Consider the following 15,690-nt stretch of genomic DNA (forward strand, 5'->3'; position numbering starts at 1 on the left):
AAGTTAGTTTTTTGGAAATATGAACTTAAATGGTGGCTGCCAAAATTTGACGGATTTCTTCCAATGTAAACAATGTTAAGGACGTTAAAAAAATTATAATGAATGTTATTTAGCGAAATTATCCTCTCTAGAGTTCATTTTTCTAGCTGACTAACGAGTATGGTCAGCGAGTATGTTTTTTTTCTGCGGTAGATGTGGCGATGCGTGACATTGTTTACAAGCTGTTATACTGACGTCTTTCCGCGGTTAAAACACTGATTGAGCGATTACATTAGACGGGATACGGTTTTCGGTAAGTTGTACTCTTTCTTTTAACATACCTTTGGACGTTTACTCTGATTTATTTCGTGCTGAAACTAGTTAAAACAGAAAAAAATGATCAGCTGCTGCTTCACCTGAACTGAGGCGCTAACAGCGATCTGTCACTCCATGAAACAGCTAGCCTGGGTGTCCCCATACTGCCTTGCGCAGCGCGATTTTATTCACGCTTCTAGTCAGTCTGGAAACCATGGACCTAATTTTCACCTAAGATAGGGAACCAATCACCGAACGGGGAGGGAGCAGCAAGACGATGACGCCTTCTATGCGACTCACCGAAGGATCCAGCATGGCAGCAGACGCAAAGTTATCTCAAAGAGTGGTACTTCTATACTCTTTGGTTATCTTTCGTGTCTACACTGGACGCGAGCGGCGCGACCCGACGCGACAAATTACATTAGAACGCAAGTTTATTTTGAAAAAAGAGCAACTTTTGGCGTTCGCTCTACATACGTCATCCGGGATAATTGAAACGATTGGCTATGAGCTACGCACAGGCGCATTTGATAGACATTCGTATCGCCCAATAAACGGCTCTGGGCATTCGTAAACCACGCCTCAAATACGAGAAAATGAACATGTGGTTCCCAGACCACGAATCATGACGAAGTCATAACGTGGTCTGGTGATAGCCAGGCTATGAAACAGCGCCAAAACGGCATTTTGTTTGAGTAATGTAATAAAATGCACAGAATTTTAAATCTCAAACTTTTTTCATATCATAACAAACAAAGCACAAAACTTACTACGATTTATTGGATAGGAATGCGCTACAATGTTCCTTTCATTAAATGTGACCCTGGACCACAAGGGTCATTTTTGTGAAATCGAGATTCATCTGAAAGCTTTCCATTGATGTATGGTTTGTTAGGATAGGACAATTTTTGGTAGAGATACAACTATTTGGAAAGCTGGAATCTGAGTGTGCAAAAAAAAAAAAAAACTTAGAAAATGTCCAAAATTAAGTTCTTAGCAATGCATATTACTAATCAAAAAGGTTTGATATATTTGCGGTAGGAAATTTACAAAATACATTCATGGAACATAATCTTTACTTGATATCCTTATGATTTTGGCATAAAAGAAAGTATAATTTTGAGCCATACAATGTATTTTTGGCTACTGCTACAAGTATACCTGTGCTGACTGGTTTTGTCGTCAAGGGTCACAAATGAATACAGGCTAGACTAATATATTCTTGTGATTTAAAAATGTGACATTGTTTCGTAAAAATAAGAATCGATTAAAAAAAGGATATATATATATATATTTTTTTTTTTACACAGCCCTGTGGCAACATGGTACACTTGTAACGTAATGGTTCTAAAAGGGGATTTTGCAAAAATGCAACCATTTTGGCTTCCCCAAAGAATCTTTTAGTAAGCACTTCTTAAAAGAATGATTTTTTTTCCCCTAGTGAAGAACAATATAAGTATCCTGACTAACCTTTCTTTAGAACCTTTTGCGTAATGGAAATGTTCGATAGATGTTAAAGGGGTCATCGGATGCAAAACTCACTTTTACATGTTGTTTGAACATTAATGTGTGTTGGCAGTTTGTGTACACAACCACCCTACAATGAGAAAAATCCATTAAAATTAATCAATTAAAAGTAATATCCCTTTTTTAAAATCAGTTCATTCTCAGCTTCTAGTCAGTGTGACGACACACGACAGAGGCCACTCCCACGATAGTTGATTGACATGAGCGCCTTAACTTTGACCCACCCTCACTGAGCTGAAACAGTCCGATTCCAATCACCGTTGTGTCGACTCGGGTGCAGGGGAAGACAAGAATGTCTGAGATTGAGTTGATTCTGTTGTTGGATGTAATAATAACCATAGCAGTCATCATTTACTCCCGACATCTGAGCCGCTGAAGATGCAGAGGATTAACGTTACTTTCGTTTTGGGAAGGACAGCGCCGATCCCGATCTACACATGCGCCTATGTTCATGGGAATCATTCGTGATGCAGCTTCACCCACAGCAGAAGTGAGTAGAAGGGTTTTTTATGCATCTTTGCAAATGGCCTTTCTTATTAATGTGCTAGTTAGCAAGTTCCGCGGCTAAAGTAAACATTACGGCTCGTCATCCCACGGCAGAGAGGGGCGGGGCGAGGCGAGCAGAGCTCATTAGCATTTGAAGGAACATGCAACAGAATAGTTTGCTCTTAAAAAGGGCTGATTTTGACAAGGTAAAAAGAGTGTACAAAGTATGTTATAGACTTCTCATTAAGACCCTAAAGAATCATATCAACTTGTGGAAAATGGTCATCCGATGACCCCTTTAAACAGCAAAGAAAAAAACAACACGTGAAGTACTTTGCTGTTTCTGGTTATGTGTAGCACATATGCCTTTGTAAATCCATTTGAAGGATCCCACTGCAGGAAAGAGCTGCTCAAGTTTGTTTTTTTACAATTGATTTCTTGTAAACTGTTCGTGTAACAGATTTTATCAACGAATCATAATGTAATCCAGATCTTGCAAAAAAGGGTTTTATTAAAGAAGAAAACAGTTTAACCACTTTTAGCTTGGGTTTTACATGCAAGGAATATTTTTTAAAGTTACAGCTACATACATAAATACATGCATAAATAAACAAATGCTTCTTAGTTTAAATGGTTAGAAAGACTACAATATGAAGTATTCTTGATGCAAGACAAAAAAGAATCTAGCAGCATTACATTATTTAGCTTTTTAAATGTAGCTTTTTATTACAACCATTCACACCAAAAGATCAAATAAAGGGTTACGAGTTTCAACCAGCTGTTCATAATGTGAAGTACCTGGTCTCATGAAACCCCACAGACAATAAGGAGCCACTAACAGTTTCCCTGAAGTAGTTTATGAGCCATTAAACCTATAATGAGAATTAAAAAGCTGAATACGTGTTCTAGACAGGCCTGGATACCCCTAATGGCGAAGCTTTGCTCTTTAAATAAAGCTTCCAAAGTAACTAAAACCATGTGTCCGAGCTGCCACCCACATCAGTGCATCCCACCAGCTTTCATGCATGTCTGCAAATTGTCACCGCTCCTCTAAACTCAGAAATAACCACATCATTATCCAAATGCAGTGAGAAAAATTTTTTCTCTATTGATGTGGAGACTATGAATCCAGAGGATTTGTTTACATAAAGTGGCCATGTCACATGATCAATGACACATCAAGTATGCTTTGTGTTTTTAAAGCAAGAATAGTTCAATCTCTCAGTTGACCACAGGCCTGTAATCCCTGAACGGCTTATTTCTCGCAAATTCGCCTGCCACAATAAGCTGGCATCTTTCCTTTGTAAACCCCACACTAATTAAAGACACATGGATCTCGCCAGACTGTTCGCTGGCGCCCAAGACCCCATCTCCAGGGCTCTATTGTATCAGATAATGTTCATGCTTATAAACTTGGACAAGCTACAAACATTCAGTCTCCGTCCCTTGGATGATCTCTCTCTCTCCCTCCCCATCTCCCAGCCTCCCCTTTTCTAATTGGCTTCCAATAGCTTCCCATTTCCTCTAAAGACTAGGAGTGCTCATTTTTTCCCAGACGCCTTGGACAGCAAAGAAAAGAGGAGTTTCACTGCTCGTTTCTCTTTCGCCTGCTCAAGACTGTCAATCCAGTGAAGCTTCAAAAACGTAAATGGTGAGTTCGATTTTTCTTCCATAACAAAAATTTGTTTAGTCATGAAGGCTCTGACTGCTTTCACTAATAATGTGTTACGGAAACTTTTTGGTTTGTTTTTGTAGGCAAATTATTAACTTTTTTGTGTAGATATTCTGCCATTTAGACACTTCAGTGCAGATATAACTATATTACATCACTATATTTAACAATGCTGAGTCTCTAAATGGAAAGATTATCCAGTCTCTTATGTAACTTTTTGTTTTCATCAAGATTGTTTATCATTACTGTTCATTCCGAATCTCAGTTCAGTCATTTACTTCCAGAGATTCTGAAACAGAGATTCAGTTTACTGCAATTTCTGAAGGCAAATTTTGAAAACTGAAAAAGGTATGCACTTTTTAGGGATAAATAAGGTACAAAAGTATTGCTTTTAAAAGGTTGCTGCCTTTTGTACCTTTTTTTTCTGACAGTGTACTAATTTATGAATATTGACAGTTGAGACCCATTTATAATTTTTAAGATAAGCACCAAAGCCATATTTCAACTCAAAGTTTAATTTATAGTATAGCCTAAATGTTGCAATGATATTATAGGAATGCAAAAACAAATACTAAGGCAGGCTTGTATACAAAAATGCAACACTGCAATAATAAATATTCTGAAGTGAGTGATTTGCTTTGTTTGGAAATCAGACCTTTCTGCTGACACTGGAATGATGGTATTTGTTTTGCGCTCTTTGGCAGTCGTTCGTCTTAACTCCTAACATGGAGTCATCTCAGTTTGAGCTGCTCAAAGCATTTAGAACCAAAGTACATAAACAAGGCCCTGAGAGATAACAGTCCAGATGTTCTCGAACAGATGTCTCTATTAAATTGAAGATACCAGTCCTTTAACTGATTCTGCAGAAGTTTGAGGAATGCTTTGGTGGTCTGGTTGTATTTCTCAGGGTGAATCATCAGCAGTTTCGCTTCAAGTTATAAGAAACAGCTGTTTGACAAACAGCAGACTTGAAATGAACCTGCTGATTTACGGTAAGGCATAAAATTTTGGAAGCGCTTAGTTCCAGGCAGGATTACGAGAGCTGACAAGCCCACAAATACATCCTGCAAAGACAGTGTGTGTTTGAAGGCTGATTATTGACTGGCTTCAGCACCTTATCAAAAGATTGTAGACAGTAAAATTTATTATAGTAATTAACACATATTGCATTTTTATAATACACCAACTCACTATAAACATCGGTTTTCAACCCATCAGTACTGGAGATGATATCCAGCTTACTGAGCTTTTTAATGCAACATGAATTACAAAAATCTACAGAAAGCACATATTTGACCCAGGACCAGTCATAAGGGTCAATTTCTTTTTAAATCTGAGGGTGCAAAAAAATCTAAATATTGAGAAAATCGCCTTTAAGGTTGTCCAAATGAAGTTCTTAGAAATGCATATTACTAATCAAAAATTAAGTTTTATATATTTACGGTAAGAAATTTACAAAATATCTTAATGGAACATGATCTTTACTTAATATCCTAATGATTTTTGGCATAAAAGAAATCATCGTCAATCATTTTGACCCATACAATGTATTGTTAAATATTGCTACAAATATTCCCATACTACTTATGCCTGGTTTCTTGGTCCAGGGTCACATATTAAAACAACTGTTGTCCCACAACCAGAGGTAAACATTTTATATTGAACAATATTGCTGATTTGTTCAGTGTTGGAGATTTACATTCATATTAGCCAACAAAATAAGGATAGTTCACCCAAAACTTAAAACTGTCATTTACTCAGCCTCATGTTGTTCCAAAATTTATTTTGTAAGATATTCTGGCCAGTCTTTTAAATATCAATAATGGTAAATCAGGACTGAGGCTATAGTTTTATGGTGCTTATGCATCCTTTAAAGTCCCCATGAAATCAAATTTTTTTTTTTGGCTTTTAGTATGAATATGTTAGCCTTAAGGTTATCTATAAGCTAGTGTGTTTCAAAACAATAGCAAAATTCACATTTACAAGATATAAGCATCCAAAACTTACAGCCTCTAACTTCCGCCAATACGAATCAACGATTTTGATGACATCATCCTGCACTTCAGCTTCTCATCAAACTTTCTGACCAATCAAATGCTCTCGAGAATCCAAACCATCCCGCCCCCTACACGTTTAAATAGCAGCTGAAGTTCCAGCTGAAATCAGTCACTTGTTCACAGAATTATTATTTTCTCTACTGTGAATGGCACGTAGTGCACTATATAGGGGATAGGGAACGATTCAGACAGTGTAAATATGCTTTCTATTGGGACAAAAGAAGTCGGGGGCGGTATATGATATGATATGTCCCGCCCTGTCTTCCTGTTTCAGTTGAAATGACGTCAACAGATAGAATAACGCTGTATGTTTAAAAACACTTTAGTGGACCTTTAAAAGCATTTAAAGTCCATGTAAAGCAATATTAAACGTGTTAACACCCACCCAGCCAAATCTGAATGATAAATTAAATAAGTGATCAAATTCATGAAAAAATAGACAGTATTCTCTTCTCTTAAACCACTGTCATCGCTGAAACCATGCCTACTCGTAGGAAAGCTCCCACCTCTCTCAACTGTCAAATACCACTACAACCTGAACGCATGCTCCCTCTAGCAGCTTAATTGGATTTACACAGCCATACAACAGGTAATATGCATTTACATGACGAAGACATAGTTAGCTAGCAAACTGTAGGCTGTAGTAACTAACAGTAATGACAGTAACTCGCAACTGAGTGGGTAAAAGACTGATGTGAAGTGTCTAATGTGCTCTAGTTATTATAGTGCTAGGGGCAGGCTCATGCTCAGTGGCTCCAGTGTGTCATCGACACATGATTACAGAAAAAGTGAGGAAACTGTTTAATGATCTAACTCCACAAATCAGTACTACATAGTTCACAGTCTTTGTAATGTGTTTTCCGCAATACATTTCTAATGCGTTTAGAAACGAATTGCCTTCACATGGACTTTAAAGGCAGTATGCTGTAGGCTGTAAGATATGAATTCCTAAGCTATAAGACATCTCTCATCTGCATTTACACTTACACAGAACAGCTTGTGCTTTAGTAATTACGATGTACTGTCAAATTTCCCTTGGCATACTCACTCTATTGACCAAGAGGTGAGATCATACAACTGTCAGAGTTGTGCTTTACTGCTTTTCACATTATGTCCAGACTTCATACCGTACATCTATTTTTAGTCCCAGTAATCATCCTGAAACAAGATACAAGCTTATGAGACTATGTTTTTTCTTTCTTTTCTCCACAGACTGAGCAATGACATCTCTGCAGACATGGCCTCTTTCATTGCTGCTTGTTATTGCAGTACATTGTTCTAACTCGCTCGAAGACAACAAGATCCCCAGTTTGTGCACAGGCAGCCCAGGTATCCCAGGATCCCCTGGGTTGCACGGCAGCCCCGGTCAGCCCGGCAGGGATGGACGAGACGGCCGTGATGCTCAACCGGGAGAGAAAGGGGAAAGAGGAGAAAGAGGAGAATCAGGTATAAAAATAACAAGCTCAATGATGTCTCTCTCACCTTCTTCTGCCATTGAGTGCTGCAGTGATGACAAATATTTTTAGGAAATTATTCACCCTGCAGGTTCCCTCAACCAAAAATGATTTTTCCACTGACTATGAAAGCCTGTTTCCACCACCGAATAAAAACTTAAAAAGGTAATTGCGACTTTTTATCTCACAATTCTGACTTTTTTCTTGCAATTGCGAGTTTACATCTCGCAATTCTGACCTATTTTCTCAGAATTGATATAAACTCAGAAATGACAAATAAACTCAGAATTCTGAGAAATAAAGTTGCAATTCTGAAAAATTATTTAGAAGAATTGTGAGAAAAAAAAAATCAGAATCGCGAGGTATAAACTTGCAACTGCGAGAAAAAAAAGTCAGAATTGCAAGATAAAAACTACACTGTAAAAAGTTTGCTGTAAATTTTACAGTAACTTACTGGCAGCTGGATGCCAGTAAGTTACTGTAAAAATGTTTACAGTATTATTACTGTAAGTGCATTTACAGTACTAAAAGGTATTTACTGTAATTTCATTTACAGTATTTTTACTGTAATTTCATTTACAGTGTTTTTACTGTATCTTCAATTACAGTATTTTTACTGTATTTTCAATTACAGTATCAGTACTATAGAGTTTATTTTCATTTATTTTAAACATTTTTTTACCTGTAAAAACAATCCAATTAACCTACAGCACTGTAATTCAAGATTTTTACCACCCCAACCCCATAAAAATCACAATAACTCATAAGCATTAGTTCTGATAATATTCTTTTTAATTGTTGAACATTTTCTTTTTAAAAGTACAGAGACTTTGTATCATGGCAAACATACACATACTGAAAAGCAAAAATAAGTAAGTACACTACCAGTCATAAGTTTTTGAACACTAAGATTTTTTTAAAGAATTCTCTTCTGCTTACCAAGCCTGCATTAATTTGATCCAAATTTAATTTATTCCTTTGATCAAAGCTGAATTTTCAGCATCATTACTCGTCTTCAGTATCACATGATCCTTCAGAAATCATTCTAGTATGCTGATAAACATTTTATTTAATTTTTAGATTTTTCAGGATTCTTTGATGAATAGAAAGATATTATTTAGCAAGGATGATTTAAATTGATCAAAAGTGATAATAAAGACATTCATAATTAGGGCTGCAACAACGAATCGATAAAATCGATAAAAATCGATTACTAAAAGAGTTGGCAACGAATTTCATAATCGATTCGTTGTGTCGCGCGACGCAGAGGCATTTGGTTAATTATATATTTAAAAAAAGGAGCGCAGTGCGGAGTGGACACATTCGGTCTCTCTCCCGCACTGATGCCAGCAGAGTTCGGCGCCTCATAAACTGTGTTTCCATCAAAAAATGCGGATTTAATTTATGATTAAGATTATCTGGTAATGTAAGGCGTTCGAAGATCGAATCTTGCACCTCCCGGTCTGCTAGCACACAGATCGGTGCTGTCCCGATTTATTTGATATACATGTTTGTATTTAAGCCTACTTAGGCTAGCCTACTTTCACAGCAGCCAATTCTCGATCGCAAAACAGCTGCTGTACGGGTCGTTGGATAGTGGAGATGGAGAAAACTACTTCTATAGTTTTTGTAACACTGTCTGTCTGTATAATGTGTCGAAAACATACCACAACCGTAAGGAGAAAGAGGAGCTCTGCTGAGGTGAAATTGTCTCAGTTTTGAATAGGGCTGTGACGGTGGCACGTTGTTTTTTTTTATATATAGCCTACACTTCAGTCAGCAAACAAGCAGCCTAAAAACGCTAAAATAAATCAAAGAAATAATATATTTAATTAAGAAAGTAGCCTAAGAATATTAAATAGGCTATTAAACAAACATTCCTTGCAACAATGTTCGACAGTTCATCATTTCCAGTCCGACTGTCTTTTTTTCTCTTTCTCTTCCTCATTACACAGCTGCTGTTTTAATAGCAAAGTGATTACATTTATTTTCGTTTCTTTAGTTTATAAAGTTAATTTAGAGATATATTTGGAACACGTTTTGTTTGTTAAATTCAAGTTTTCGTTTTTTTAAAGTCATGACCTAGCAAACAGCGGCAGACAGATCAATAGCCTGCTCAAGTCATCGCGATTTAAATTAAAATCCATTGATACAAAAAAACTTAAAACATATCACAATATTAGTTTAATCATTCAATCAATATAAATCCAAAGTTTGTGCGGAGAGAAGCGCGCTTTGCAGAACATGGAGACGCTAGTGCAATGTGGAATTTCTTTTTTTGCTTATAAAGGTAAGAGTAAAATACCACCCGGAACTGTAAAGGGTCTACCTTAGTTTAAAGATGCATTAGGCATTAATGAGCAGATGGCAGGATCTTCAGCTTCATCTTTGCAACACTGAATCAGAAATTACTAGTTTATTAGTAAGTAATTCAATATTTTCTTAATTTTTGCCCTGACACATTCATGGTAATTACTTTTGCTGGGGCTTTGAGGCCAGTTTTGCGTGCATTTGAATGCGGAACTCTTCCAGCTGGTCGCTGCTGATGGCAGGACGCTAAACACCGCTATGGCAGAATGAATGTAGCAGAAAGTTAGTCAAGTTATCCTGTTCCAGCGTGCAAAGTCACATGACTTTTTTAATGCGCACTGAGGAATTTAATTTGAGAGGCTTCTTGATGGGAAATGCATCATGTACACCACAGCAAGCCGCTGTCTTGACGGATAGTATTTTTATAGTTTATTTAGTTAGTTTATTTATTTTTAAAAAGTCTATATATTTGGCAGATGTAAAGCATACAAATGTATGTTTTTTGTGTTAGTCCATTTTTATTTTATTTTATTATTATTATTGATTTTATAACAGTTCAAGGAGCAACTTGTTCGTGCACTTTCTAAAGATTTTAGTTCTGTTTTTGAATAAAGGGTTGTAAATTAACCCCTTTCTTTCTTTTTTAATCCGATTCATCGATTAATCGAAAAAATAATCGACAGATTAATCGATTATTGAAATAATCGTTAGTTGCAGCCCTATTCATAATGTTACAAACTATTTCTGTTTCAGATAAATGCTGTTTATCTGAACTTTCTATTCATCAAAGAAACCTGAAAAAAAAAAATGTACTCCACTGTTTTTAGCATTATAATAATTTCAGCAACATCATAATAATAGTTTTTGAGCAGAAAATCAAATTATTAGAATGATTTCTGAAGGATCATGTGACTGCAGTAATGATGCTAAAAATTAAGCTTTGATCACAGCAATAAATTACATTTTAAAATATATTCAAAAAGAAAACAGTTATTTTAAATAATAAAAATTGTTCAAAAGTGTATTGTTTTTGCTGTACTTTGGATCAAATGAATGCAGGCTTAGTGAGCAGAAGAGACCTTCTTTAAAAACATTTAAAATCTTACTGTTCAAAAGCTTTGTCTGGTAGTGTAAATAAAATAAAATAATACAGTAAAAATGTGTTTGTGTTGTGTTAAATTTTAGTAATTTTGAGTCAAGTTGACAAGCTCTCTGATGAGAAACGGCAGAATGGGATTCAGGCTGATGCTTGTTGTTTGCACCCTCTTTCCAGAAGTCCATCTGATCTGTGACTGTCAATGCATTTGCTGCCACAAAGGTTGACTGTCTGAACGAACCTGCAAGCACAAGAAAAACAGTGTTTAAAGAATTTGCCTCAACTGTCGAACTTGGTGCTGTATGCATTTAAAAAAAAAATTATATACTACATACGAACGCAGTAGTAAGAAAAAAAACTGAAGAAACTTTTTCTTGAAATTTTTTATAAAGAATTTTATGAATGGGTCAGTAAGTCACTGATTCTAGGTGTTTAAAAAAGGTAAATTCATTCAGTAATGAAACACTGCTGTGTGCAGAGATGCACAACATGGCTTTGTTAAGAACCGTTTTTACTAAATGGAGCAAAAAGACAATATTTTCTTCTTGATTTAAATCACTTAATATTACATTCTTGTTTATTGAATTTTGTTGCCCTGACACTTAGTAAAGTCTGCCACAGACCATGCTAAATGCTAACCAATCTGTTCATATAAACATTCTAAACAGGTGTGTGTTTCCTAGAAAGTCTGTGCATATAATAGGCCTACTATGATTAAAAATCTCTATTTGTTGTTTTACAGTAACAATAATCTAAATTGACAGACAGTAAGATTGCTATTATGAATTTAAAGGTTACAGTAAGTTAAAGACACCTGAAGCAGCTGCATTTTGCGGTTTAAATGCTGGTTTAATAGAAATAATTTTATATGGTAATAAAAAACATTCCCAGGAAATAAATACCTTACAAATGTGTACTTTAAATACAATATAACTTGCTTAGGATAAAAGCATCTGAAAAATGCATGAATGTAAATGCAATGTAAAACAAAATATGTTTTAGGTTACCTTATTCTGCATGTCTGTAAAATGGACAGCTGGCTGTGTGATGATTCTGCCCCTGATGGTCAGCATCCAGTTAGTGCTTGGAGAAATCTCCTGTAACAGACAGTGTCACAACACCCTTTTAGTGTTACTATAGTTTATGATCAGAAAAGACAACTACTGTACAGTAATACAATTTACATTTTTAATAAAATAAACATTTATCATATTTATTAGCAAAACTTGCTATATTAATATATTGCTAGCCCGTTACTCTCTTTAAAACCCGTTAACCCGTTCTGTGAGTTAGTGGAGAACAGCAGCCTGTGGCTAATTTAGTAACGTTAACATTAGTTAAGTTGACGAAAGCAAAAGCTTAACGTTACCTGTTGTTTGCACTGCGACGACGGCAATCACCAGAAAAGACTCCAATACACCTCTGATGCAGACGACATGACCACGAGACCACAAACTTGAAAATAAAACACAAAAGAAGCACTTAACCGCGGTGTTTCAGCTTTACCTCAGTGTTTCATGTTAGCGCGCTGTTTATGTCACGTCTGTCACTGAATTTAGGGACCGTCTATAAAGTTACATACGACATTGATACACACATTTCTTACTTAAACATCATTTGAAGAGAATTACCTTGCCAGCTATAAAGAAGCAGCGTTGAAACGATATTATGCCGCTCTGTGACTAACTTTGAGTTTGTCAACTTCGGCTTATGGACATTATTAGCTTACCAGTTCATGTTATCGACGATACTATGGCAGCCATTCACAAGAAGAAGATCCAAAATACACCTCCGACGTTACAGACGACATCCAGACCAGAAACTTGAAAATAACAAGCAAAAGAAGGGCTTGAAAATACTATTTAAAATCTCCACAGAAAAAGCGGTGTTGCTTAACGCACTTTACGTTACCTCAGTATTTCACCTCAGTTCGCCGTTAAGCTTGAGTAACGTTAAGGGCTCGTCAGACGAGCTAACTTGCATTAAAGGGCAGCACAATATACAAACGCGTTTCTCGGTTTCACTAAAGTTTATTTCGACTAATATATGTCACCTTAAGTTACTCACCAGTCCATGTTTTCACCGTTATGGCGGCGCCCCGGCCGTCAGTCAGAAAAAAAGGCTACCGACATGCAAAACACGATGAATATTGTTAGTTTGCTGTTAACAAGTGAAAACATCTTAAAATTGTTCAGTTTTTCATAAAACACAAATAATATACTAACCCTTTTGTCAAGTTATTGGTGCAACATTTCTCCTTTTGTCCTTTTTACCGCCACTTCCTCTCAGCAGGAGAGAAAAAAAATCGCCCTTGCCATTGGTCAATTTTTCGCGGGCAAGTTCACTACTGTAAATTTACAGTAGTTTACTGTAAACGGATTTACAGTAGTGGATAATTACAGTAGTGATCATATATTTTCCCATAATCCTTTGCAGTTTACAGTAAAATACTGTATATACATTTTACAGTATCTTACTGTAGATATTACAGTAAAATACTGTTCAAATTACAAAAATCGGTTACAGTGTAGCAATTGCGAGAAAAAGTCAGAATTGCGAGATAAAACTATATCGCAATTGTGAGTTTATATCTCGCAATTCTGAGAGAAACAGCCAGAATTGAGTTAAGAGTTTATACAGTTTTTATACTGTTTATACCCCAATTGTAAGTCGCTTTGGATAAAAGCGTCTGCTAAATGAATAAATGTAAATGTAAATGTAATACTGCAATTCTGACTTTATAACACTTATCTTTTTTCCCCCAAAATTGGACTTTAACTGAGAAAAATGTTGAGTTTTTTAACATGTTTTTCTGATGAAAAACAATTAAGAATTGCAAGATATAAACTCACAATTCTAAAAAAAAATTAAGAATTACAAGATCATATCGCAATTCTGACTTTATAACACAAGTTTTTCCCGCTCAAAATTTGACTTTATGTGAGAAAAAAAAGTCTAAAAATCAGAATCGTGAAATAAAAACTCACAAAAAAAGAGAAAAAGAATAGAATGGAATTGCGAGATAAAAACTTCATTTACTGCAATTATGAGTTTATATCTCGCAATTCTGAGAGAAAAAGTCAGATTTGAGAGATATATTTTAGAGTTTATTTCGTAATTCTGACTTTATAACGCAGTTGTCTTTTTCCCCCCTCGAAATTGGACTTTATAATCCCAAATTGTGAGTTTCTAACAATTCTGAGAAAAAAAGTCAGAATTGCGAGATACAAACTTACAATTGTGAGAAAAAGTCAGAATTGCAAGAAAAAGTCAAAATTGCAAAAAACAGTCAGAATTGTGAGATATGCACTTGCAATTGCAAGAAGTCAGAATTGCAAAAACAAAAGTCAGAATTGTGAGATATATACTTAAAGTTGTGAGAAAAAAGTCAGAATTCTAGAAAAGTCAAAATTGTGAGACATAAACTTACAGTTCTGACTTTTTTAGAATTGTAAGATATAAACTTGCAATTGAGAGAAAAATGGTCAGAATTTCTCGCAATTCTGAAAAAGTCCTAACTGTAATTGCAATTTTGACTTTAACTCACAGTTGATAGTTTACAAGCTTATATCTCTCAACTCTAACTATATAACTCACAATTGCAAGTTTATATCTCACAATTCTGAGAACAAAAAGGAAGAATTGTGAGATAAAAAGTCACAATAACCTTTTTAAAAATGTTTTATTTAGTGGCTTCCATTGTTTTATGGATTCTTGCAGAAAAATAGCTACAATGAAAGCTTATGATTCTTACATCTTTTATTCCCACATGATATAAAATGGGTCAACCCTGCAGCACTCTATTGAATGTCAATAGTAGAACAAAAATCCTACAATGCTTATCACAGGTCAGCCGGGCGTGAGGGGCCTTACAGGAGACAGAGGGGATCCAGGCGAAAAAGGAGAGAGAGGAAGCCCAGGCGAGTGTGCGGTGGCCCCTAAATCAGCTTTTAGCGCCAAACTGTCCGAGGCCCGCACAAGCCCATTGACGGTAGGGGATGCGGTGCGCTTTGACAAAATCATTTTAAATGAGCAGGGGGATTACAATCCCGAAACGGGACGATTCACCTGCAGAGTGCCGGGCGTTTACTACTTCGCTGTTCATGCTACGGTCTACCGCTCCAGCTTGCAGTTTGACCTTATAAAGAACGGAAACACCGTGGCCTCCTACTTTCAGATCTTCGGGAACTGGTCCAAACCAGCTTCACTTTCTGGAGGGACACTACTGCACTTGATTCCAGGAGATCAGGTTTGGGTGCAGATGGCCTTGAGCGAGTACACTGGCTTTTACTCCAGCTCGAAGACAGACAGCACTTTCACTGGTTTCCTAGTGTACTCAGACTGGAAAAACTCTGCTGTTTTTGCATAGATTTAAAGCACACTGCTACTAACTTTCTCTCTCATGCAGGTTTCATGAATCCTTTATTAGGTAAGACAAAGGCCTTTAATCGGCCTTCATTTGGAATCATTTTATTAGAATCAGATATGATCAGCACTGCACAGATGATTACGTTCTAAGCACATTTAGTCATACAGAATAAAATTACTGGAGTATTTCCATGCACAGAACTCAAGTATGAAAGTCATTAATGAAACACATTGCTTCTTTGGAAATATGGCATAAAAAATGAAAATAATGAAAAAGAAAACCATCTGCTGTTTTTACAGAAAATGTTTATTCTGGTGGCAGTCTCTATTTTGTGAAAAAGCACAATAAATACTTTCCAACACGTCTCTGGAATATGACTTCAATAAAAAATTACTCTCATAATTACCTAATTCGTCAGTAAATGA

The 15,690-nt window shown here is 36.1% G+C and overlaps 1 protein-coding gene across 1 annotated transcript; it reads left to right on the forward strand.

The window, feature by feature from the left end:
• The first annotated feature begins 3,837 nt into the window (after nt 1-3,837).
• Nucleotides 3,838-15,629, forward strand: c1qtnf5 (C1q and TNF related 5). The gene is made up of 3 exons (XM_073817930.1): nt 3,838-3,958; nt 7,249-7,482; nt 14,745-15,629. Exons 2-3 carry the CDS (start codon nt 7,257-7,259, stop codon nt 15,263-15,265), a joined length of 747 nt encoding a protein of 248 aa, XP_073674031.1. The 5' UTR covers nt 3,838-3,958; nt 7,249-7,256; the 3' UTR covers nt 15,266-15,629.
• Nucleotides 15,630-15,690: the final 61 nt, after the last annotated feature.

This window comes from Garra rufa, chromosome 14 (assembly GCF_049309525.1).
Source record: "Garra rufa chromosome 14, GarRuf1.0, whole genome shotgun sequence".
Classification (NCBI taxonomy): Eukaryota; Metazoa; Chordata; class Actinopteri; order Cypriniformes; family Cyprinidae; genus Garra; species Garra rufa.

Excerpts from the sequence above, each read along its gene's own strand:
- c1qtnf5 (XM_073817930.1), top strand. The coding sequence starts at position 7,257 with ATGACATCTCTGCAGACATGGCCTCTTTCATTGCTGCTTGTTATTGCA. Across the intron at positions 7,483-14,744 it reads AGGAGAAAGAGGAGAATCAG|GTCAGCCGGGCGTGAGGGGC; the intron begins GTATAAAAATAA and ends TGCTTATCACAG.